This window comes from Protopterus annectens, chromosome 4.part0, assembly GCF_019279795.1.
Source record: "Protopterus annectens isolate FY-2018-M chromosome 4.part0, PAN1.0, whole genome shotgun sequence".
NCBI lineage: Eukaryota > Metazoa > Chordata > Ceratodontiformes > Protopteridae > Protopterus > Protopterus annectens.
In genome coordinates this window covers 401,531,643-401,558,788 of record NC_056733.1, presented here as the reverse complement: position 1 = coordinate 401,558,788, position 27,146 = coordinate 401,531,643, and the positions used below count along the sequence as shown (strand labels likewise).

The 27,146-nt window shown below is 40.4% G+C and overlaps 1 protein-coding gene across 1 annotated transcript in view; it reads left to right on the top strand.

Annotated features, from left to right (window-relative positions):
* LOC122799352 (transmembrane protein 132B-like) overlaps positions 1 to 27,146 on the top strand; it is a 2,948,958-nt gene that overhangs the window by 2,908,407 nt on the left and 13,405 nt on the right. Inside the window, exon 8 of the mRNA XM_044068346.1 lies at positions 5,422 to 5,613. Within this exon, the coding sequence (XP_043924281.1) occupies positions 5,422 to 5,613 (192 nt within the window). The remainder of the gene's footprint in view (positions 1 to 5,421; positions 5,614 to 27,146) is intronic.

Below are 27,146 nucleotides of genomic sequence, written 5' to 3'. Positions count from 1 at the left end.
GTTTGACATAGCTTTATATGTTAGGCAGAGATCACCTTGGTGTAGACGATATGCTACGGAGTAAAGCTGGAGTTTTTTGAGGCGGTCAGTGTAGGGCATTTGTTTGAGGCTAGTAATCCTCTTTGTGAGGTACTTCTGTGGCCTTTCCAGCTGCTGCAGATTTCTTGTGAGGTACATTCCAAAAGGGGCGTTGTACTCTATAATGGGTCTAATGAGTGTCGAGTAGAGGGGAACAATGACCTCTTTTTTCCTGGATGAGAACCCTTTTATGATGAGATGTGCCACGTAGAAGGTCTTCCTGACTACTGTGGCGATGTGACTATCAAAGGAAAGACTACTGTCCACCTGGGTCCCAAGGTCTCTTATCACACATTCGGTGTTAAGTAGTTTGCTGCCTATGCGGTAGCTCATGGGTACAGAGTTTTTACCAAAGGGGATGACACTGTACATTTTGGCATTGAGCTTGAGGCCATGGCTCTGACACCAGACATCTGTCCCAGCGAGGCCCTTCTGTAGGATGTCCACATCATTTGGGGACTTGACTATGGCTCCTAGTTTGCAGTCATCTGCGAACTTCATTAGCCCGAGGCCTTCTGTGTTAGCCTGTACTTCAGAGGAGTAGATACCAAACAGGAGAGGTCCCAGGACGGAACCCTGTGGTACTCTACTTGTCACTGCTTTGAGGTCAGATTTGGAGTCTGCAACTTTTACAGTGTGGGTTCTGTCAGTGAGCCAGTTGGTAACCCATCTTGTGATGTAGGGATTTATACCTAGTTTAGTGAGTTTAGCTATAATTCCAGAATGGGGGATGGTGTTGAAAGCCTTGGCGAGGTCAAGATAGGCTGTGTGAACCACCTTACCCTCGCTTTGGTGACTGCCTCAAAGAATTCGATCAGGTTCAGGAGGCATGATCTGCCTTTCACAAACCCGAACTGGGTGGGATCCAGAGTTTGGAGGTTACCAATGTCTTTGTTTATGAGTTCCATGATGATACGTTCCATGGCCTTGCAGACCAGACTTGTTAGGCTAATAGGTCGATAGTTCCCGGGATCAGTGGTGGGTACCCCTTTGTGGAGTGGGATAACTGTTGCTGTGTGCCATTCAGTGTGCACAAAGCCTGATGTGAGCCTATTATTGAACTGATGCTTAAGTGGGGAGCCAGTTCGTTCTGAAGTTCGTGTAAAACACAGCCTGGGATGTTGTTCGGTCCCATGGATGCTGTGTTTTTGGCTTTAGAGAGTGCAGCTTTTACCTGCGTAGTTGTAATTACAGGGACTCTGCATTCTTCCTGTATAGATATGGGCCCTTTAGGGGGTGAGACGGGGGTAATGTTAGCACTGAACCTATCTGCCAGGATGTTGGCAATATTAGTTGGTTCTGTAATTTTCGTGCCTTTGTACTGTAACTCAGTGCAGATCTGGGTGTTGCCATCGAGATTCTTGACATAGCTATAGAATGCTTTGTGGTTGTCCTTGGAATTAGTGGTGATTTTGTTTTCATAGCTAGCTTTGGAGGATCTTATAAGGGATCTCAGCTTCTTACTGAGCTGTCCAGGGGGCTCCTCCACTCATGGGATTTTACTCTCTTTTGCAACAGTTTCTTCTTTCTGTTGTACAGTTTGTTTATGGCAGGGGACCACCAGATTGGCTTCCTTTTTTTGGAGGATAGTGTCTTGGTTCTGTTTGGGATAGCACGATCCATGCACTTGTGTAAATGCTTATAGAGTGCATTTGTGTAGGATTCAGGTATTGTCCATCTGCACTGGTGTCATGAAGTTCACCACTTCTGTCTTAAGAAGCATGAAGTTGGCTTTGGAGAAATTTTTTACTGTGGTTTCCTTAATGGATGGTCGGGTGGGATGTGGATATCAAGGGTGATTAGCTTATGGTCGGATCGGACCAACGAGGAGTTGACTTCAGGTGTGGAGCACCAGTCACTCATGTTGGTAATGACTAGGTCTAGGATATTGTTGCCCCTGGTGGGGGTGTGGATAAGCTGATTCAGGGCATTGGAGTTTATGAATTCCAGAAAGCGTTGAGCTAAGGAGTTGGTACACGAGTAGTTTTCCCAGTTAATGGTGGGGTAGTTGAAGTCGCCCATTATTAGGGTGTTTGGTTGAACCCTAATATTTTCCAGTACATCAAGAAAAGAGGAGTGGGAATCCTGGGGCATGGTGGTGTATCTGTAGCAAGCTACAATTTGGAATGCAGTTTTTCCCAGAGTTAGTTGCACTTGGATAATCTCGGATGCATTATGTTGAGCAACTAGCCTGGAGGTGTGGGTATCCTTAATGAATATGGACACACCTCCGCCTTTGGTGTTTCGGTCCAGGTTACATGGCTGAAAAGTGTGGTATGAGTTATAGCCTGGTAGTGCAGGGGTGCTCTCTGAAGCCTTGAACCAGGTCTCAGTCACTGCACAGATATCGATGTTCTCCATTTTAAGGAGTGCCTCGAGTGAGTGCATTTTGAGATATAGACTTCTAGCATTGAGCAGCATTGCCCTCAGTGTTTGCTTGCCTGTTCCTGTTATGGTGGTGAATTTGTTATTTCAACCTTACCTAAAAAAGGCACTATAGGGGCAGCAAGAGCCTTAGCCAGTATCCGGAATCCCAGGGGTGACAGGTGCAGGCCATCTGTGGCAAAGCATCGTGGTCTGTCGACCATGTCATCCCAAGAAGACAGATACTGGATCCCCTTAGAATGACACCAGAAGCTTAGTCAATTGTTGAAGTCAATCATTTTGTCCTTGTACTGCGGTATTATTCTGGGCAATGGCAGAATGCTGCTCAGGGCTAGGGTCATACCTGCCTGGGCTACAAGATCGGAGAGCTCTTCCATGTCTCTTTTCATGTAGTCCAGGGGGGTACTTCACAGGTCATTCACACCAACATGCACAATGACAGAGTCATATTTGTACTTGTTGCGGAGTGACCTGAGTGCGTGGGTTATGTGGCAGATCAGGCAGCTGACAGTAACCTTCTCCTTGTTAAGCCTGGTGAGTGGGACATCAGTGTGCCTGACTATAGAGTCACCTATGACTAGTGTGTTGGGTACGTTATTTTGCCTTATTGGCTGTGGTTGAATGGCACACTGAGTTTGTGGGCTATGTGTCATTTGGGTTGTGTTGGGATATGGAGGTTGCTTGCGTTTCTGCTTTGGAGGTTGAAAAAGTAGATACAGAGTAGCAAATTAAGTTAAAAGCCGACTGTTTCCCTGGTTTAAATGAAGCAATAAATAAAAAGTGTTTTTTTTAAAAGATCGAAAAGTAAAGGGCATTTAAATTGTTAAAACATCTTGTTATAGCATAACTGAATGTATATCCTGATTGGATGTGCTGTAATTGGGTATAGTACTCAATGCTTTGGATTTTAAATTCATGTATTTTCTGAAGAAGTTGTTTTTATGAAAGTAGATAATAAAGAGTATATTATGCTAAAGCTATTTTTCATCTTTCTGTGCCTTTTCGTAGTGATAGTGTTGTCTTAGTTTGGTGTACTATCTATGAAATAAGAGTTTAGTTGTATTGTGGTTTCAAATGATGAGTTAGTGGGAGAGGGGTTAGAGTTAAATTTTTGGTTAGGATGCAAAATTTATTTAATGGGGGGGGTCTATATTATAAGATCGACATTTGAAAACATCGAACAACATATGGTTGATGTCTTCAAACATCGACGTTATAAAAAGGCAAAAAAAAAAAAGAATAAAGTACCCTAACGGGTTTAAGCAGGAGGGCAAGCCCCCCGGCACCCCCCACATGTTTTAAGCATGTAAAACAAATACATGTCCAACTATATACAATACTCATACGCATACTATTTCAGTTGCAAAGATTATGTATTTAATATATTTATTGATGTTCCTTGGATATAAAATAAAGGAGCACTTCTTAGATGTTACTACTGTGTCAGTGTGTTACACTGAGACAGTTGTGGGTGTGGGAAATTCTTCCCAATTTGAGGTTTATGACAAACAGAACATATGAAGGTGAGATGGTAGGAGAAGAATGAAGAGAGAAAAGGAGGAATAGGAGGGTTAACAAGTAAAAAAGCAAAGTGGAAAATCTTCTGCCCAAAACACGAATTTATTAACTTCTGACTTTACACCTGAAATATGTTGTTGGCTACTCAGTTGAGGGCTCCATCCATATTCCAAGATATCAGTAGTATTGGACTGTTTCTAAATTTTCTCTTTAGTTGTGTGTAATGGTCCAGTTAGAGGAACATTTAAAGAGCTTTTATAGTGTACAAAACAACATAGCTTTATTTTTACCCCCTTTACATTGAAATTAGTTGGTATTTACCTAGTACTGTGATTAGAGAGTTCCTACTTCAGTTTGCCTTTTCTGCTAGAGGACGTAGGTCTGGATCTGTAAATATCCATATCTTCTTCGTAATAGATACGGTGTAGAGCTGTTTTAATGAGAGAAGGATGTGCTCCTTACATATAAAAAATAAACCAAGGGTAGGAACCTTTGTGTGATTGCCTTGAAATATCAGTGTGCTGAGTAACTAATGAAGTCATTGGAGTGGTTTAACTTTGGGCCTGTATGTGTGTTCTGACAGTCTCTTTATACTGGATCTTTTGGAGGAATGTGGGCTGTTATGTTACTGACTAGATGACACTTTTTTCCTGCTTATATTTTATAGAGATATGACTTGAGGCTAGAGAGTTTATTTTCTGGCATCCGGTGGCCTTTTTGGCTAGGTTTCTTAAGAAGATATACTGATTACAGTTTTATATTTATGGGTTCATTTTCCTTTGTTTCCAGACACTGCCCCTAAGTTTTTAAAGAGCTTTAAGCTCCATTGATAACCACATCTTGTTTGTAGGGCTTAGGAGTCTAGTAGATGTTGGGAAAGCATTTATCTTCGATGAAGAGCAGATGGTTGAAGGAGTTCTCCTTTATCTGAATTAAGGTGTGCAAGCTCTTTTAGATAGTAAATTTTCTCTCTGGTTTTAAGGTGGAAGGTTAATATATGGTAAACGTTTAGATTTACACTCTGTGTTACCTTCATAATGGATTCATGCTACTTGACTGAATCTGTTATACAGAATATGAATTTCAAAACCCAAAATCTACGGTCATTGTAATTCGATGATAATCAGATCAATACTGCAAATGACATTTGTTTAACGGTGAGTGAGACATTTAGTTTGTTCAGAAATAGGCACATCAGCCTAAAACTCTGAGAAAGCCTTGCTGTAAAAGGCATTTTGCAAACTTCTACAGTAAGTACCAATAAGATCCATCTATAAATAAACTGCCAAGAATATCAGCAATGTAATGCAAATGTGAATGCTTAAAGCAAAAACTGCATTGAGTACTGCTGTGTTTTATTTAATATGTGACAAAAACTAAGTAACTAAGAACTGATGAAACAACTTCAGTTTATATATAAAATACAATTATTTTTTTAAGGTACTTTCGCCACTTTCTTATTCTATCCTCGCTGAGAAGACAATAACAGTAGTTGATGAAAGGGTTACCATTACGGACCTTGGAATCCAGCTGGTTGCTGACTTGTCCCTCTCACTACAGATGAGTGCAGGAGAAAACAAAGCAATCATAGCTAAGGCATCAGCATCTGAGTTACTGTATACTTCCAAACAGGTAATGTAGCAAGAAATGACCATTGATGATGGTAATAATGCTGAACTGTTCTATGCAATATATACAAGCAGTAATAATGATGGTAATAATGCTGAACTGTTCTATGCAATATATACAAACAGTAATAATGCTAAACTGTTCTATGCAATATATACAAACAGTAGTAATGATGGTAATAATGCTGAACTGTTCTATGCAATATATACTAACAGTAATAATGATGGTAATAATGCTGAACTGTTCTATGCAATATATACAAACAGTAATGATGGTAATAATGCTGAACTGTTCTATGCAATATATACAAACAGTAGTAATGATGGTAATAATGCTGAACTGTTCTATGCAATATATACAAACAGCAACAGATGTCCTGCACTGTGCAAAATGTAAAGTTCTCACTTATTAATGTTTTGCAGGTAGTGAAAGCTATGCTATAAGCAGTAAGTGAGAAGCCATACATTTTTTAATTTTATACTTTCTTGCACACAAAAGAAACAGCTTACTTTCTCTGCTGGCAGAGGGGGTCACTACATTTAACCAACAAGTCACTAATATAACAGCTGTGACTTTTTTTTTGAAGATAAGATGCTGGAATGGTTGGAACATAGTGGGAGTTTGGGGAATGACTTTTCCCAGACCTTCTGATGACTTAGAACAGAATATGAAATGTTCTCCAGGCTGTTTTTGGCAAAGAGGAATGCTGACTTGGAAAGAGACACTGCCTTGAGGTCAAAGGGACACTTTGACAACTTTCCAAAGTTCGTGGATGTGCCACCTTGTATGGAGATGATTGTAGAAGCAGCAGATGGGGACTGCGGGGATTCTTCTAGATGAGGTCACCCCATTTATTTTACAATTCATTTATGATAAAATCGGTGTGTGAAGTCTGTATAGACAGGAAAGCTTTAAGTTTCTGGAAAGACAGTCAAGCACCTGATTAAGAAGGAGCTGTAAAACAGTAGATCAACTCTTTGATGTTACGCAGATATTGAAGGGTCATTTGATTTTGGCAGTACTGTATTCATCTGTTTATTGACCTGTAAAAGTCATATAACCAGCAAACTTGGATTCTTTGTGAGATGTCATACAACAGTATACAGACCCACTGCCATGACTTTGTGCCATTTAGTCCTTTTATTGAGGAATAAGAAATGTGTCCACATTCTTAGCTTTAAATTGAAACCAATTAATGTGTCAACATGACTTAGCTTCCTATTTCTGATTTTCATGAACAGGATAGCAATGTGTAACAGAGGCCTGGGGGGGGTATCCATTTCAATGCTGTGAAAGCTGCATTTTTTAATTTACGATAATGTTTCCTCCTAGACTCTAGTGAGAGAAATCTCCAGACGTGTTGGTGTTACTAATGTGAAGCTGCTGTGACATAAGCAGCACCTACAAATCAGAGGTGAATGTTTTCTTACAGAAGAAATTAATATCTTCCTGCAAGTGATGACAGCAAATACCTCAGCTGGAGGAAATTAAGTATTTTCGGATCTTTTTCACAAGACAAGGTAGAAATAATTAAGAACCTGTCTTTTGGATGGGTGTGATAATGGCTATACTACAGATCTTGTATGGGACTATGGTAAAGAGATAACTGAGATTTAGAATGAAGATCTCAGTTTATAACATAGGCTGTATATCCATACTCATCAATGGAGCTTTGAACAGTGTCTGAATGAACTGATTTGAGTATATAATGGCAGAAATAAGGCTTATTTGTATGGTAGTCAAGAGTTTGTCCATGATAAAATGAAGATGAGTCTGGAAAGATCTCGCTGTACAAGTAATACTTTTCTGGCTTAAGATGAGTCAGTTGAGCTTTTATTTGGAACCAGCTGAGGATGTTTTCTTGGGCCTGTCATGGCAGGTATACCAGTAGTAAAAAAAATTCAAGGCCTGGAAATGTTGTGGTAAAATGCAACGTTTATTACAAACAGGAAAAAAAATCACTAAGCTTTCAGGATCAACCCTTCATCAGTGTGCAAACAAGAGATCAAATGCCTTCATTTAAATAGTAAATTCAAGCCACAAATCTAATCACATGACACAGTTGTATTAAGCAATTCAGTTTAAGACACATTTACAGGTAAAATGTTGCTGAAGAAAATAATGAGTTAGAAGTATGTGAATATTCATGGATCACACTTTTAGAAGCTAATTGTTTTCCAGGATTAAATGCAGCAGTAAGCATCAAACCTATTTTAAAAAGAAGACAGTTAGCCTTGAAATAACATTGTGTGGATGGGCCTTAGTTTAATGTGTTACTTAATTTTTTTTTTCCAGCAAAATTTTACCTGTAAATGTGTCTTTAAACTGAAATGCTTAATATAACTGTGTCATGTGATTAGTTTTATGGCTTGAATTTGGTATTTAAATGAAGGCATTTGATCTCTTTTTTGCACACTGATGAAAGTTGATCCCAAAAGCTTTGTGATTTTTTTCCTTTTTGGAATAAACACATTTTACCTCAACATTTCCAGGCCTTGGATTTTTTTACTACTGTTTTGTATTTTGTATCCTCCCTGGTTTTCCTACGTTTTGTTCTTGTTTCTTTGGATTTATGGCAGGTGTACCAGACATGATCCACTTGGAAGAGGCCTTGGAGCAGATCTAGGACATTTTGGAAATATCCCTTATTGGTTCTTTTGAATGTTTTTAAAGTTTTTTTTTTTTTTCAAGTTTTTAGCTTCTGGTACTTAGGCCTGCATTTGAGCAGGCTTCTGCTTGTTTGTACTGAGCTGAACTGAGGTGGAGTTCTAGCCACAACTCTGAGCAGAGATACCAGATGACTAGAGGCTTCTGAGCTTTCAAAAAAACATAAGTTGCCTGTTTTTCTGCTAATTTATACTATTTACTGCACTTTTTTATTGCCTGCCACCTACTTTTATACTGTATTTACTGTGTACTCAACTACACTGTTGTTCTGCAATTGTTTGCTTTACTGTGTTTGTTAAATCAAATTTTTTTGCTGTTTTTACTGTTTACAAAGCTCTTTTTGTTATTTTCACTGTCTGTTAAGGAGAAGAAGAAGTTAAGAACTTACTGGCATTTTTCACTGTTTTAAAGGTATCTTTTCTGCGTAATCTGGTTTCTCTGCCAAACAGTGTTTAAATAACTGATCTGTTAACTGTTTAAAAGATTCCTCAGAGCCTCCTTGCTGATTTTCTGCTGTTTTAAACATTTTTTTAGTGTCTCATTGCTATTTTTCTGCTGTGTTATGAATCCTCTAGTGCTTCTCTGCTGAAACTAGGATAGATGGTAGCTGTAGCATAGTCCAGATACAGGCTTGCTGCTTCTGGAACTGTTTGTAGTGGTTTGCTTGTTCTGAGCACATTTTCTGGGCCTTCTTGGATGGAAGGGGCCTATCTGCACTTTTGTGAGAGAATTCTGCTGATTGGGACCTGTCTGATAAAGGGAGGCCAGTCTGGGCTTGGAATAAGAATTCTCATTGGTTCTTTTGAATCCTTTTAAGTTTTTTTTTTTTTTCAAGTTTCTAGCTTCTGGTATTTAGGCCCTGCATTTGAGCAGGCTTCTGCTTGTTTGTACCAAGCTTAAGTAAGGTGGCCTTCCAGCCACAACTCTGAGCTGAGATACCAGATGACTAGAGGCTTTTGGGCTTCCAAAAAAACATAAGTTGCCTGCCTTTTGCTAATTTATACTATTTACTGTATGTTTCTGTTGCCTACTGCCTACTTTTATACTGTATTTACGGTGTTCTAAACTACAGTGTTGTACTGCAACTGTCTGCTTTACTGTGCCTGTTAAATCAAAATTTATTGCTGTCCTCACAGTTTACAAAGATGCTTTTTGTCATTTCATTGTTTAAGAATTTACTGGTATTTTTTACTGTTTTAAAGCTATCTGTTCTGCTTGTTCTGGTTTAGTGGCTGCAGCATTGTCCAGATACAGGCTTGCTGCTTCTGGAACTGTTTGTAGTGGTTTCTTTGTTCTGAGCAGGTTTTCTATGCCATCTTGGATTGGAAGGGGCCTATGTACACTTTTGTGAGAGAATTGTGCTGAATGGGACCTGTCTGGTAAAGGGAGCCCAGTCTAGGGCTTGGAATAAGCATCCTCATTGGTCCTTTTGTCTTTTTAAATTTTTTTTTTCAGGTTTTAGCTTATATTTAGGCCCTGCATTTGAGCAGGTTTCTGCTTGTTTGCACTGAGCTGAACTGAGGTGGGCTACCAGCCACAGCTCTGAGCTGAGATACCAGACAACTAGAGGCTTCTGAGTAAGCAAAAAAAAACATAAGTTGCCTGTCTTTTTGCTTATTTATGCTATTTACTGCACTTTGTTATTGCCTGTAACCTACTTTGATACTGTATTTATTTACTGTGTACTAAACTACACTGTTATATTGCAATTGTCTGCTTTAGTGTGCCTATTAAATATAATTGTATTGCTGTTTTCACTGTTTATAAAGCTTTTTTGTTATTTTCACTGTTTGTTAAGTATTTACTGGCATTTTTCATTGTTTTAAAACTATATATGGTCTTCTTGTTCTGGTTTTCCCACCAAGCACTGTTTAAATAACTGATCCATTAACTGTTTAAAATATTCTTTAGAGCATCGTTTCTGATTTTCTGCTGTTTTAAACATTTTTTAGTGTCTCACTGCTATTTTTCTACTGGGTTAAACATTCTCTAGTGTTTCCCACTGAAACTAGGGTAGCTAGTAGCTGTAGCATAGTCCAGATACAGGCAAGCTGCTTCTGGAACTGTTTGTAATGGTTTGTTTGTTCTCAACAAGTTTTCCAGGCCATCTTGGATTGGAAGGGGCCTATCAGCACTATTGTGAGAGAATTTTGCTGACTGGAACCTGTCTGGTAAAGGGAGGCCAGCCTAGGGCTTGGAATAAGCATCCTCATTGGTCCTTTGGAATCTTTATAAAGTGTTTTTTTTTTTAAGTTTTTAGCTTCTAGTATTTAGGCCCTGCATTTGATCAGGTTTCTGCTTGCTTGCATGTTGCGTAGCACCTCACACTGTAATGCAATCATACACTGAGACAGTTAAATTCAACAAATTTTCCCTAAATCCCAGGCAGAAATATCCATCCACTGAGCTCCTCCATGATTGATTCTGAAAGCCACACATAGTGACAATTTTCAATCTAGCATTATGGACAGTTGGACCACCCTTGTTTCTTCTGCCAGCCTTGTTGACTTGGATCTCTTGAGGCAGTGTAGCAATGAATCATGTACACAGACAACCCTCTACTAATAACACACTCTAGTAAGAGTGAGAGAGATGTATTTACACCAAGAATCTAGAATCCATGCTCACTCTCACTCAAAACAGTAACACAGAGAAAGTTGCCAACTCACCCACCATTACGTATGCAGATAGTACCACTACTCATACACATACTACTACTCCTCACACACACAGTAAGCATGAAACTTATAAATCCACATACGCAGAGGTTCTCTCAAAAAACTTACTGAAACACCAGAGACCTTCTAAACACAAGACTGCTACAACTAACACAGTCCCCACAGCACTCATGACACATAGCAACCCCAGTGTCTCATCTACCAAGCCCGTAAGGAGTAACACTCAAAAAACAAATGTTCTTATCATTGGAGAGTCAATAGTGACACACAGAGATGTCCTACTCACCAGGGTGGACAAAGAGAAAGTCACAATCAGCTGCCTGTTCAGTGCCAAGTTTCATCAGATCACACATACACTCAGGTCTCTCAGCAACAAGTACCGTTATGACTCTCTCATAGTTCATGTTGTTGTGAATGACCTGAGATGTACCTCACTGGGCTATATGATGAGAAACATGGTTGAGCTCTCTGAGTATGTGTCCCAGGCAGGTATGGCCCTTGCCTTGACCAGCATATTACCCTCATCTAAAATGATGTCACTGCATAAACAAAAAATGATCGATTTCAATAATTGGTTCAGTTTTTGGTGTCATTCAAAGGGGATCCAGTTCCTATCAGCCTGAGAATCCATGGTCGACAAGTCTCACTGCTTTCCAAGAGACAGTTTGCACATGGCACCTCTAGGCTTTTGGCAGCTAGCAAAGGCTTTTGCCTCATCCATAGTGCCTTTTTTAGGCAAGGTCTTGAAAACAACACTACTGATGTGAAATTAACCAATCAGAGCAAAATAAGGGTCATGTTTCTAAATGTTAAGAGCTTAAACCAAAAACTGCACTCACTGAAAGCACTTATGTCACTAGAAGATGTAGATGTCTGTGTAGTCACAGAAACCTCATTCAAGATCTCAGAGACTACTCCGACCTTGCAAGGCTACAGTACCTACCTCACGTTTAGACTGCAAAATTAACATGTGAAAACCAAAGGAGGTGGTGTTTCAATCTATATTAGAGATAAATTCACCTACCATCTAGTTAAACTGGACAACTGCATGGAATTACTCCAGGTCCCGGTTATGGTGGGTAAGACCCCCATTCAAGTCATAGCCAGTTATAGATGCTCCCATGTATGGGCCAATAAGCCCACAAAGCCTACTTGACCAAACTGGAAACTATCCAAATTTTACAGAGCACACTGATTATGGGGGATTTCAATTGTCCGACCATCATCTGGGAAACTTACACTAGCCCCAACTCGCTAGTACAAAAGTTCCTTGACTTTGTTAATTTAAATGGCCTGAAACAAATTGTTCATACCTCAACAAGAAGAACAAATATTCTCGATCTGGTCCTCATCAACATGTCAAACAGATGCACTGCTGCAACTGTCAGACCATCATTAGGTAAAACTGACCACAAATCAGTCACCTTTGAGCTAGCACTAACACTAGAACTCACAAAGGGTGAAATCAGACTAAAAAACTTCACCAAGGCAAACTGTACCCTCCTAGGTGAAGGCATAAATGCATTCCAAGCTCCACCCCAAGCTGAAAGTGGTAACTACACTGAAGCTTAAACTAAAGCCCAGTGCAGTCACTTGCATAAGTGTATAAACTTGGCTGTACCAGAAAGAATAAAAGCCTGAGCCCCAAGTAAAAACAAGCTGGCATGGTGAACTTCCAGCATCAACAAACTTTACAATAAATGCAAAATGTTGCTGTCCAAGAAAACAAAGGCAAGGCCCTAACAATGGAAAAGCACCCTCCTCAGCCTCAACAGGCAAATAAGACAACTTGTCAAATCCTCTAACGGTTCCTTTGAGAGAAACTTAGGAATACAGACAAAGGTAAACATAAGGCCTTTTACAGCTATACATACATAACAGAACTAGTGGCCAATGGTATCACACACACTGACCCCACAGAGATAGCAATCCTGCTAGCAGATAGCTTTGGTGAATATTTCACTCCCTTATCCCCTCCTAACTTACAACAAACCTTCCCCCAAGCATCCCTCCACCCTACATATCTGAAGAGCAGGTCCTCAAAGCCTTGTCTAAGGCAAAAAACACAGTCTCTATGGGACCAGATGACCTCCCAGACTGTCTTCTAAACAGCCTAAAACATGAACTATCATCACCACTAAGTACCTTTTTCAATCATAGCCTATCCACAGGCTCTGTTCCTGCAGAACCGAGAACAGCAACAGTTATTCCCCTCCACAATGGTGACCTAGCAACAGACCCAAGGAATTAGAGAACCATAAGCCTGACCAGGCTCATCTGTAAGGCCATGAAATGTATCATTATGGACCTCATAAATAAAGATACAGGGGCGGCTTGTGCTACTGGTCTGCAGGACTGCAGCCCTCCCACCTAGAAATAAATGAAATACATACCGTGAAACATAAACTTTAAAAAAAAAAATTCTTTTTTAACGAGTACTGGAACTGCTGCGCATGCGCGGACACACTCAGACTGCCCTGCAGATGCCCAGGAATCCTTGTGAACTCTGACTGCTCGAGTCAGCAGTCCAGATGCAGAGAAGGTATTTTCTGCCCCACAGATGCCCAAGATGCTGTGCAGTAGATGGCCGCACAGAAGAGAGGAGCTCCGGACTGCTTGAGCTGCAGGCAGGACCAATCAGGAGTGAGATAAGTTGAGTGCAAAGCCCTTGCAGGGAAGCGTTAGGTCGAGCGCAGGTTTGCTGCTTCGAGACAATGGAGTTGGACCTGGTTTACTGCTTCCAGGCCCATTTACAGGTGTGTGTGTGAAATGCCCTTGTTAACACATAGTGGTTGGTAGAAATACTCAGGCTTGAACCCTGTACCTTGGATGCAGGTGGCAAGGACCTGAATTCCCTACCCACCACTATTTGTAAAAAAATGCAGATTTTTGCCTTATATTTGTTCTGTTCCTCATAAAATCTGTGGTTTCTGTATCTTTATATTTCCTTGCAAAGGTTTGTAGTGCAGTGGTGCACTGGTAACATTGTTGCCTGACAGCTACAGGTTCTCTGGTTTGATTCTTGGCTGGGGTGCCTTCTGTGTGGAGTCTGCATGTCCTCCCGTCCCTTACAAAGATGTGTTTCTCCCTGCTCTGCTGAAATTTGGCTTTGTTTTGTTCCAAGTCAGACTAGTTTCCTGGCTAACAAATGTTTAAAAATAACAGGCATTTGAATTTCAGACTTCATATTCTTCAGAAAGTACATGGTAAAACAAAACCTTTTATTCTAGCAATTGTCTAAGTTTATAACATGGATATTTGAAATTTGCCCATATTGTTGGGACTGTATTCCCCCATTATTGGCCTTGTCCAGGTATTTTATGCTAAGGTTGAGAGCTATGGTGAGAAATGAATTCACTGAATATGTTTGGCAGCTGTATTCCCACATTATTGGCTTTTTTTAGGTGTTTTTTGTTAAGAGGTTGACAGCTATGGTGAGAACTGAATTCACTAAATAGTAGCCATTTAAGTTTGTCTTCCTCTGTTTCAGCTGATTTGGCATAGTGGTATGTTTCTCTGACTGTTTTGCACAGGGTCCCCTGGGTTCACGACATGGCAGTGAAATGTATGGTGGTAACACAGCATTTTATTCTAGCAACTTTCCAACATTATACAAGCAATGTTTAAAATGTGTCCCTGGTTTTTGGCCTTTTGTCCCCCTCCCAATAAATTTTGGCTTTTTTCAGATATCTTGTGCGGCAAAGTTCAGAGATACAGCTGAGTGTCGAGTAGATTTTACAAGGAGCTGAGAGCTGCAGGGGAACAAAAATGTAGTGCTGCTTATGCTAAGTCTGCTTGCATTGTTAATAGCACAACAGGTAGTCTACTTGCTTTTGATGCAGAAGGCTGTGGGTTCTACTCCCACAGTAGGTAGATGCATTGCTGATACTGTACTGTGTTGTAAAGGGGGTGGATGCTGCAGTCCTTTATGGCAAAGATACCTAGTAACTATGAACCTGTTATCAGTTTGCTATCCATTCCCTATTGCGGTATTACTAGCTTATCATTTTTTAATGCATGCAACATAGGCAATTTATTCTTCAAGGGCAACAGGCACTTTATTTGTAGATGAAACAATGACATATAAAGTTGTTTGCTAGCAGCAACCTCTTTATTAGTTACAGATTTCTTTAATGTGGATTTTACTACTTCAGAGATTGTGCATATTTACTGATACTGGTGGACTATAGAAGGCTGAGTAGACGTTTTATGATGGAAATGTTCTGAACTGGGCAGTTTTGTCATTATTGGTGCATGCATTTTGTTTCATTGTTTACTGGAAAAATGTTCAAAACAATAAATTTAAAATGCCCTCTAACAACTGTACTGTATTGTATTGTACAAAGAATATAATGTAACACAGTCAGGAAGGTGTATCAAAGATCATGTGTATGTTTCATGTTCAAGGGGCCTATGATTTTGAAAACAGCCCAGAGGTAATCTTTATCTGCCACTGGCAGAATGTATTTTCTTTGAATGTAGGTTTCAATGCTGTTTCAATGCATGTGAGTTTCAAGGGCAGAGAAGTTTTAATGCTAAGTCTATTTTCATTGTGAGACTACATTGCTTTGTTTAACAGATATCTATTAGGGTTTATGCTGTAAAATATAAAATAAAACTTTCAAATGAAATCCATATCATCGCAGAAGTAAAGCAGTATGCACATTACAGTGTTTATGGTAAATGGGGCGAAATAACCAAGGAATGGGACGTTGAAATGGCTGCAGGGGGAGGTTCCATTCGACCATGATTTTGTGAGGGGGGGGGGGAGAGTAGCAAACTCAGACAGCCCCGGTTGAACTATACCTCTCAGTTGTCCATATTTTTGCAGAATGAATAGATATTTGCTTCTTATTTTTGGTCTGTTCCTCATAAAATTTGTGGTTTTCTAGCAAATCATTTAGGAATGAAGTCACTAAATGACAGATATTGAGTTTCAGATGTAATAACCTTCAGAAAAATGCATGCTAATGCAAGACTTGTTATTCTATCAACTGTCTTAAGTTTATACAAGAGCAATTTTTAGTAGTGTTTGTATGTTCCCCCAGTATATTTGGCCTTGTCCAGATTTCCTGCATTAAGAGGTTGAGAGGTACGTGCAAATCACTTTGTAGAATTAGGAATAGCCAAACCTCTCAATTGTCCCCAACTTTGGCTCAAAATGTTGCTCTCCCCTAATGATCCCTCCTCAAAATGGCAATTTTGGAAGAAAACGTGGAGGGTTTACAATTCTATATTACTGTAATGATCAGAGTTATAGATTACTTTTATTTCAGAAATGCATGTAGATGCTCTTATTTTGTTAGCTGCTCAAGTTAACAGTGTTAATATTAAAAAGGTGTCCCTTTTTTGACAGGTTCCCAGCTGTGTTGTGTGGCAACTTTATATTTTTGCATCACATTTTTGGTCTGTTTTTCATAAAATTGTGTTTTTCTGGCAAATTAGTGGCAAGTCATTAAAGACTGAAGTTGGAAAATAATGGCAGACATTTGCATTTCAGATTTCATACCCTTCAGAAAATTTGTACTAATGCAAGATCTACTACTGTTCTATTATCTAAGTTAATAAGAGCAATATTTAAAAATTGTCCTTATTTTTGGGCCCGTGTCCCACTTCTAGTTCTATGTATAGCTTTGTCCAGATTTCTTGCTCTGAAGTTGAGAGGTATGAATGTCAGAGCCATCACTGTCAGCCAGAGACATTTCAAATTATGACATACTTGTTGCACCCCACTCCCCATTGTAGTGGCTCTGGATGTGTCCAAGGAAGGCAAGGAGCAGTTATGCAGTGTAAGTGTGCAGAGTATTCCCCCATCCAAGGTAGACCACAAGTACGACCGTGGCTTTTCATCCATCCTTGATTTTGCAGAATGTTCTGGTTTTCTGTCAGATTTTTATACTGTTGATTTATGCTTCTTATTATTCAGGAAATGCATGCTGTCACAGTGCCCTGTTGCTCTGTTTAAGTAGCAATGATTTAATGAGCATCAGGTAAGCTTGTCGGAGATTGTAAGATGCAAGTAAGCTTTAATAGGCATACTGTTAAAGAATTACCAGCATTGAAAGCCTTTTCGTTGTTGCCATGCAGAGAATATTTACATAACTAGATAATGCATATGACAGTATTTGTAATAAAAGGACAGGATTACAGTATTTTCAGAAGCTCATTACATTTATTGGAGACTTGCAGTCATCTTTTGTTGGAGACTTGCAGTCATCTTTGCAGGCTTACCCGTAAACTAAACAGAATGCCAATCTATCATGTGTGGTCCATAACTTGTGCTGGAGTCCTTTAAGCAATTTATCTTGAGCTTGTTTCTTGTTTGCTGTTCATTTTTTACTTTGATCATGTCTTCCCCATGAAACAAGTAGATAGTTGTGTCAGGCAGCAGGTCTTTTTTGGATAAGAAACATTTTTACAAGTGAGGGTATCACAGAGATTGCTTCTTTCCGCATGTTACTTGGTAATTTTATAAAGCTGAATATAAATTATAATTAGAACTGCAGTGCAAGGAGTAGTGGTTTGAGTTGAGTGCTGCTTGTTTTTTTATACCTGATTTTTGACTGGCATTCCAGTAATGTATTTAAAAAGCAATTTATTTTTTCATGCCTCGCAACCTGTTTCCATCTGGATATTAAGTAAGTTGTCATGTAGCCAATGCATTGAAATATTTTTTTCTTCTACACTTTATTTTGTCTTGATTGGACTCTTGTAATGAATGTTTGGCACCCAGGGCAGCGTATTTAATTAAAGTTCCAGTTGTTGTGGTTTTGAGCATAGCTCCAACACCTTTCTAGTTGGCCACACCCCCTCCCATTGGCCCCACCCATTCAGCTGTCTCCTGCAGCCCTCCTTTAATTTGAAGTCACCAGCCGCCACTGTAAAGATGTAGATGACTCCAAACCCAGGATCCTACCCAATTCAGGTTCATGAAGGGCAGATCCTGCCTCTTAAATCTGGTGGATTTCTTTGAAAATGTGAGCAAGGCCATTGACAAGGGCAAATCTGTGCACATAGCATACTTTGACTTGGCAAAGGCTTTCAACACAATCCCATTAGCATTACTGTTAAAGTTAGCAAACTGAATTTAAACCCCTTTGTTGTAAGATGTGTTGCCAGCTGGCTCACAAACTGGACACACTCTATCAAAGTGGGTGACTCCACATCAGCCAGCAGACCTGTTACCAGCGAGGTGCCACAGGGGTCAGTGCTGGGCCCCCTACTGTTTGGTATGTACTTCTCAGACATTCAACTCAAACTAAGGGTTGTGGCTGACTACGTTTACGGATGACTACAAACTAGGTGCAATTATTGTATCTCCAAATGTTGTCAGTATACTCCAGGAGGGTCTCATGCAGACCAGCTACTGGTGTATTAGTCATGGTCTCAGACTGAATGAAGAGAAATGCATCATCATTCCCTTCAGCACAAACAATGTCCCTTCACATTATCAAAGCAACAACAATACCCTAAGTATCCATGAAGTGATCAGGGACCTGGGATCAGAAGTTGACCGCGACCTCAACTTTGACAACCATGTGTCTACTGTACTAAGGAAAGCTTTCAACTTAGCACACTTGATTAGTAAAAGCATCATCTCAAGAGCAAAAGAAGTTATAACCCCCCTATGCAAGGCACTTATCTGGCCCATAATTGAGTATAACGCCCCATTCAGCATGTACCATACAGTACAAAGCACCTGCGGTAATTACAGAGACCTCAGAGGTTTCTAACAAAGAAGATCAAGAGGCTCCAGCATGTGCCTCACACAGACCGACTAAAGTACCTATCACTATACCCTGTATTGTATAGACTTCTTAGGGGAGACTTATGCCTGGCCTACAGAGCAATCCAAGACCCAAACCTAATGAACTTGCTGCATATCTGTAAATCAAATGGGATTAGGGCTACCTGCTCCAGGGACCTAAATATGGCCTGTGACTTAAATAGGCCTTGCTGGATGGACAGATTTATCTCCCAATAACTGCTGCTTCTCTACCAATCCATGTGAAACAGAGCACCTCTATGACACTGTTCAAGAGGAACCTGGACAGGTGGATGGGGCACTATACATTCTTATTGGGGATAGTGCCCACAACTATCCTGGACATTGGCAGTCATCACTAAATGCAATCTTGGGTATTGAATAGCATTTCTATGGTAGTACATTGGGATGAAAAAGCTAGAATTAAAATGACCTCTAGGCCGATAGCCTAGTAATCTCCTATAATCCTATGATCTAATGAATTCTTGTCTGGATTCCAAAATGATCAGCTGGAAAGCAGTTTGTCCAGGTCCCCTTTAATAAAAACATCACACCAAATAACATTTGACGCCCTTTATTAAACTGCCATAAACATGATTGTCAGCCAATATTCATAAATTACACCAAAATTCATAATTTCAACCAAAACATGATATAGGTGAAATAACATCCATGTAACATTAACAAAGGACAGCGTCCCTGCTCATCGTGATCAGTAAGCAGCATCTATACCTCCACTCGCTTACTTATGAAGCAGCGTACCACTCTCTTCAGTTACCATTTATTGAATTACCTCCATCCAAATAAGCAGCTTACCTCCGCTTGCTTATTTACTTATCAAGCAGTGCAACCACTCACTTGCCTTTCCCATCTTATTAAAATGAACAACCACCACCAGAGGGGGAACAGAAGAGGGCAAGCCTGCCTCTCTTCTCCGCCCTACCCAAACTGAAAAACAACTGCAATCCCCACTAAAAAGGGATTGGGAGGGTGGGTAGCAAGATCAGGCCAAAAATGTGACTCCTACTCCAGCTAAGCTTGCCTAAAACCCTTTAAACCCCTCCCTACCCTTACCTTATTTCCTCCCAATCATCCCTCATTCCTATTTAACCCTATCCTCCCCTTATCTTCCTAAGTCCTCCTACTCTATCTAGCCCCAATTGAAGATGTTCCTGGACAAATTGGTCTGTTCCAAACCCCATTTGTCCAGGTTGCCTTCAATAAAAATATCACACCAAATGACATTTGATGACCTTTACTAAACTTCCATAAACATAATTCTTAGCCAATATTCAAAAATTACACCAGAATTCATAATTTCAAACAAAACATGGTATAGGTGAAATAACATCCATGTAACATTAACATAGGACAGTGTCCCTGCTCATCGTGATCAGTAAGCAGCATCTATACCTCCACTTGCTTACTTATGAAGCAGCGTACCACTCACTTCAGTTGCCATTTATTAAATTACCTCCATCCAAATAAGCAACTTACCTCCACTTGCTTATTTACTTATCAAGCAGCGCAACCACTCACTTGCTTTTCCCAACTTATTAAAATGAACAACCACCACCAGAGGGGGAACAGAAGAGGGCAAGCCTGCCCCTCTTCTCCACCCACCAGCCTGACCAGGCGGTTCCCCCTCTTTCCAAAAAAACTTCTAGCAATGTAACCACAATTAAGGCATTAGGCCATACATCATTTGGTGTATCCCACCCTGTCTAAACCAAGTTGGATCTGAGTCATCCTCTCCTAAAACCCTATCACATAATTAGTGAAATACCCAGTTACTTCAAAAGTTGAAAACAAACATCTGATATCTTTACTATGCTAAGATAGCAACCATAAACCCATGATCTGGCATACCCATACTCAGTTACCCAACTAAACAACCAAACACTTAGCCCACTGCCACTTAAAAGCATGCTAAGGCCATTGCATCATCTTCCGTCTAATCGCAGCCCCATTTTACTGTCCAGTGAATCTAATACCACATGAAATCTCTCTTAAATTTCATTTAATAGCAATCTTGCCATCACTCCAATGACCCATAAAAAAAAAAAAAACACATCATGGCTTTTAGCAATACGACCCAAATGCATTACCACCAGTAAACCAAGCCAGGCCAAATTAGCCTATCACAATGTACCCCCAAAACTTGAAAATGCCCCAGTGCCACCAAGTCAAACAAGGTTAGTGACATGCCAATACCATGTATTATATTAACCCGACCCTGTCTCCCCTAAACTACAATAAATCTAAGCTAAATCCTCCTACACCAAACACCCCTTAGCTCACAGGCCCAAGCCAAATTATTCAATGCAACCCACTAATCCCCAACCCCCACTGGCTGCAACACTACCCGGCCCATTCCAAGGAAGACCCCAGTTAACAATACAATGTGAAATTCAATTCTGATACTCCCCAACAAGATCAAGCAAACAAGACATTACCTTGTGACAGCAGGGAGGAAAAGACACAAACAACTCCATATTCAGCTGCACTTCTGGAAAATCATGACCTCCTTTTATACCCCTCCATCAGCTGACGCATTCCTCAGCCTTCACTCTCACCTGTTGAGTCCACGTTCCTTCAGCCCATCAAGTAAAGCTCCACTCTGTACATCCCAATTTGCCACCTCAGTGTTGTCTGTAAAAGAAAAGACTGTAAATACTCCACACAAGCATATTCCAATTTCTTAATGACGTTATGCACCCCAAGGGCATATCTTTTTTATCAACTGCATAAAATGCACTCACCATTGAATGCAAAACACCAATGAAACTTTATATGTCATAACAAAGTTCTCATAAGAGTTCTTCCCACCTCACATAGTAATGCTACAACTGATATCCCTGCAAAATCAAACAAATCATTACCTTAAAAGGTCTATTCTATAAATAAAATCATTTTTAAACCAGCCTCTAAGCTCTCAACAAAATTGTTAAAAAATAAGGCAAAGAAAATTAAAACCATCCATAATTGGGCTAATACAGCCGATTACAAAATGCCAGGGGCAACCCCCCCCCCCCCCCACTGCTCCACCTATGTCCCTTTTTGACAAGGGCAACATCCACCCATGTCCCTCTTAAACCATTAAACCAGAGGGACATGTGCTGCATTCTGGATTGAGGAATATTATGTGCCTGAACCTGGATAATTCATTAAAAATAAAAATTAGAGCCCCTAGCTTAGCATCCACTCCCGATCTTGAAATTGGTGCCCCTCCTTCCTACTAGTAAGACACAAAACTCCCCTATACAGTATCAAACCCTGCTATACTTACCCCCAACGCACCTTATCCTCCCTTGACACTACATTACCCAACTGCAGCAACCTTGAAATGCACCCACCTTGAAACAGATAGATAATCAACTTTAAAGGCCCTAAAACTCTTAACATAGTAAATGCCTAAGCCTATGATTGTTGTGCATTCACCCCAGCTGCGGCAACCCAGATCCCTCAGAAAATTCCCCACCCTGCTTAACCCAGCCCCAACATACTCCCTCTTCAGTTACCAACAGACTATCCAAACCAAGCCAAATCCAGCATACCGTAATGAACAAAATAAGATTACTTGTGACCCCATTCTGCACAACACCATCAACTGAAACATCCAGCCTATCAGGATCAGTTACCATTAACATCTTCCTCCAGGCGCATAATGTTGCTTATTTTGCATTCCCCTACTTATACACTTATATGCACCATTCTGATGATGGAAACAGCCACCAATACCTGCACCTTTGAAGCCACTTCCTTCTGATCACTGATTGATGTCCACTCTGCTGTTCCCCATCTGCAAAAGAAAAGACAGTTGTTAAGTTCTCAGCGCACACATACACAAGCTCATGAAGCCAACCTTAAGTGCCACTGGGGTACTCTGTTCAACTGTGCCACCACTACAACCCCCCCTGTCTTCAACAGAACGCCATCTTAGCCACTTCATCCCAAAGCTACTTATACTGCAGTCATCTGGAATGTAACACTGTTATATGAAACCTAGAACCTTAGCATCCAGCAATGACCTGGTCAGACCTACCAAAGGTGTTACAAGCATTCACCTTCCTGGACACGAATAACCAAACAGACCATCAGAAGTCAATGAATCAAGTTAGCCAGGACAGCCGGTAGCAAATAAAAAACTCTGCAGTAACAAAATTGGGCCAAGACTTCAACACTGCTCTTACAAACTTAGAAAGTTCATAGAACAGGTTTTACATTAGCATGAATTTCCTGATGGGTAAAAAGCCTAAACTTAACTATCTGTCATTCCCAAGCTCAATCTTTAATAATCTGCCAGTAATTTTCCCAAAAGTTGAGATTTTTTTGAAACAGACCAAAATCTGAGGCAGAACTCAAGACATTCTGTGAACATATGTACAGTTGAGAAGTATGATAAAGATATAGCCCGTGATAATATATATAATATAATATATACCCCAAAATACTCCTTTGTCCAAACCATATGCTTGGGACCCAGTAGCAAACTCTGGAAACCTGAACAATAAAAGACTTACACAACACTATCTCTCAAAATGTTATATCACGTGCTAGCAATGCCAATCCCTCTTCTCAAGAAAGCCTGTGAAAATACTCAGTTTCTGTCACAACCTCCTACCACCACCAACGAAAGATGTACACAGGAGACCCTTTTATCTTAATATCCTGGACACAGTTAACTGAAGTGCATGCTTTCACTAAATAGTCAAAGGACCAATGAGCTGCAATGTAAGGGAAATTTCCCTAACCTCGCTCACTTTCAATGGTTTCCTACATGATTAACATTTTTTTTTAAACACCACAATATCTAGCCCCTACCCACCTCGCTTAAGGCCCCAACCCCAGAACTCTGACCCAATTGCCTACACGCTAAATGGGGAACTATTGCAAATCGGCACTGCTTGACTACATACCTCTCAACCTCAAAGGCCAAGAAATGTGACCACAACACAACCATGAGGTCAAGATGGAGTCACTCTTTAAATATACTCTTACATACTTAGAAAGTTAACGGCGTAACAAGTTAAGCATTAGCATACCCTTTAAAAGCCTGAATCTCTAAAATTAGTCATATCCTGACTTTACAGACCTAGTAAACAAACGGTAAAGTGCGTAAAAGAAAAACCAAGAAACAAACTGTATAAACACACTGAAGAATGGGTCTTGATGGTTAAACTCAGTTTATTCCAGGAAAAACATCCATATATTGAATGCTTTCATCCCCATAACACAATGGGACTTCATCAGAATACAATCGCATGTGCACAAGCACCCTACTTAACTACACTTACCAGTTAACAAATACTTACATTAATATGCTATATAGAAACTGCTGAAGTGGCAGTGTCACCTAAAACCTATGTGCAAAAGCCTTAAAACTAGAATCTATGAACACACTAATGATATTAAGAATAGTAAGGAGGCTATTGCCTTATATAAACATTCCATTAACTGTAATAATTTCTTAAAATGCAGATTTGGTATTTGGTATTATACAGTTCTATATCCTGACCTTAATCCTTAACCATATGCCAACAAAACCCATTTCTAAATTAATTAACCCGACCCTCAAACCTCCATGCACCAATTCCTGTAATCAAGTTGAAAGTGCGCCAACCCCCCGCCCAACTGATGCAGCTCCACTGCGCATGTGGAAGAAGCATACCTTATGCCAGGACTACCGAATCAGAAACATCTAGGTGAACCCAGTTATTCACACACCCGGCCAATAGCCACCTTCACCCCCTTTCCCCACACATGCCCATCACCTCAAACACAAACACGCGACCTAAGCTCAGAGAGAACAGGAACTCAAGACTAGGACACAACTCTCTCAAACATTCACCCCCAAAGGCAGGAATCCAACAGCCTTGTCTCTGAACCCCCACCCATGCACATTCAAACCTTTCAGCAACAGAAAAACAAATTTGACCCAAGAATTGTGAAAACTGAAAACGGAGATACCTCACATCACCAGCTGCACACAACACCGAAAGCAATGCCCCCATTCATCCAAAATGAGCAGAGACCGACCACACTCCAAAACCCCAAAATAACTTGAAGTCATGTAATTAGAAAATAGGGCCACACTCCAAATTGCAGGCATCGCCAATCTGTTTCCCCAAGCCAGGTTACTCACCCTAGGACAGATCAAATGGTCAACATACCACTGGTGCTGAGTAGATCTCTGTGTTCTCTATCTAGTCAAAATCGCCATCGTCCTTCACCCCCCAAAGAGGCTTCCAAACAAATCAAAGCCCTTCCCTCAAGCAAAACACTAGACACACATGCACACCCATTTACACCCTCATGCATGAAATCTGAACAAAGACCAAACACAGGGGGACAAAGGCCCAAATCGGAGAGACCCTACCATCGTACTGGAACATAGCTAGTTGCTGGCCTAAAAAGAATTTTTGCCAACATCTCTAGGCTTTACTTGACATAAACGTCTGCTCACTAAGCTTCAGTGAGCCACTTTCAAAGTTTAACTGGAGTCAAAACGCATGCATTTACTTTTTAATTTCAAGCCCAACAATGAACTGAACCTCTACTCCTTTAACTAACATCAAACGTAGCAGCAGTAAAACATTTTTTCTTCCATATACTACTGCTAACAATCCTGTCTTTATTTACTGCCGTGACAAACCAACACCCTCAGTAAGAGAGGCTATCCAGGAATGCTGCCACAAGGCGAGTGGTAGCCCTTCAAAACGACATCCAGAGGCGCATGAATAAAATTACCCATTATGGACTACAAATCCCATAACCTTAGACGACAATGACACAATGCTTCCTCTCAAAGAGCAAGCCCAGTACAGCACTTTACAGATAGTGCAGGCAGAATAATAAAGGCACATAGAAGTGAAAAAGGTGGCGTCTCAAACTTCTGTGGCTTCCCTCCCATCTCCTGCTGTTGCAAGCATATTTTTATCAGTCTCATTTACCAGCCACTTCACTTTTTTTTTTAATAGGCATCTTAGCTCCAAGGGACATCTTGCCCTCCCACCAATGGCTTTCCTGCTCCTCGTGCATGCGCGGAAGTGGCCATTACTCACAGGTACCTCAAAGCCTACAAACTTACCACTGAGCCAGCCCACCACAAAACCATTACTAGGAGTCAACATTCCTCGGAAACATTCAAGCGCACCAGACCTGCCCTGACACTTTAGCACAAATGTCTGTGAAAACTGGACCCACGGCAAGCACCCAAGGAATATACAGAGAGGGCAAGAGCATGCTGTAACCTCATGAAGGCAGCTCCATGGAAACAAACCCTGAAGCACAAATCACCTCCATTACTGCTGTCAACACTGCAGTGACTCCTAGTCAGTGCTAGGTAGCCCCCTGCCCCCGAAACCCACTTTGATAGAGACAAAAAAAAAAAACGTGACAACAACCAGGGGGTTACTCACCTCTCCCCTCCTGCCAGACACCTAAGGCTTACCTGAGCACTAGCCTACCTCAAGTCATCACAGACGTGATCCTGCACTAGCAAGATCATGCCAAAAATATAACTCCTACTCCAGCTACACTTGCCTAAAACCCTTTAAGCCCCTCCCCACCCTTACCTCATTTCCTCCCAATCATCCCTCATTCCTATTTAACCCTATCCTCCCCTTATCTTCCTAATTCCTCCTACTCTATCTAGCCCCAATTGAAGATGTCCCTACACAAACGGGTCTGTTCCAAACCTCATTTAGAAAGTGGATGGATACACTGGACTCCATGGGTATTAATATATAAAACTATGCTAACGGCTTCCCTTTTTGGGCCAGTTCTGCTTTTTTTTACATGTCGTTGACATATTCTTACAGCAATAGTCTTCAGTCAAGCTTTAAAAAAAGAGATACATTCATCAGATGTTGAGTTCGTACTCATAAAGCAATGATTTCTGTTTTACTGGAAGATGAAGTAAAGCAGAATGTCTGAGGAAAATAGTAGAGTGCAATAAATGATGTTGCCAGTGTGATTAAAAATAGAAGTATACGCCCACAAATGATAAAATAAAAAGTATAGAAATACCAATAAAATAATTTAATTGAAGACTGAAACTCTGATACCAATAAAATAATTTAATTAAAGAATGAGTCACTGATATCCATTCTTCTAAGACTCTTAGAATGAGTTGCAAATTCAGAAAACATTTTTCTTCTACACGACTGAGATTTTTCCGATGTGCAAGCCAAGGGCTGTGTCACTTGCAATCTCTAACAGATACAGCTCATTATTAGTGCCTGATTGGTTTGCATCTAACAACATTAATAATGGTCATCAAATAAAGTGGTCTATTGCTGTAAATTTGAAATACTAAAATAATGATTCTTAGCGCACTGACATTACTTTTATTTAATGTTTGAAGTTCTCAGTTCAGCTGTGTATGCCCTTCAGATTTCACATAAATATTCAAGGTCCTTGTC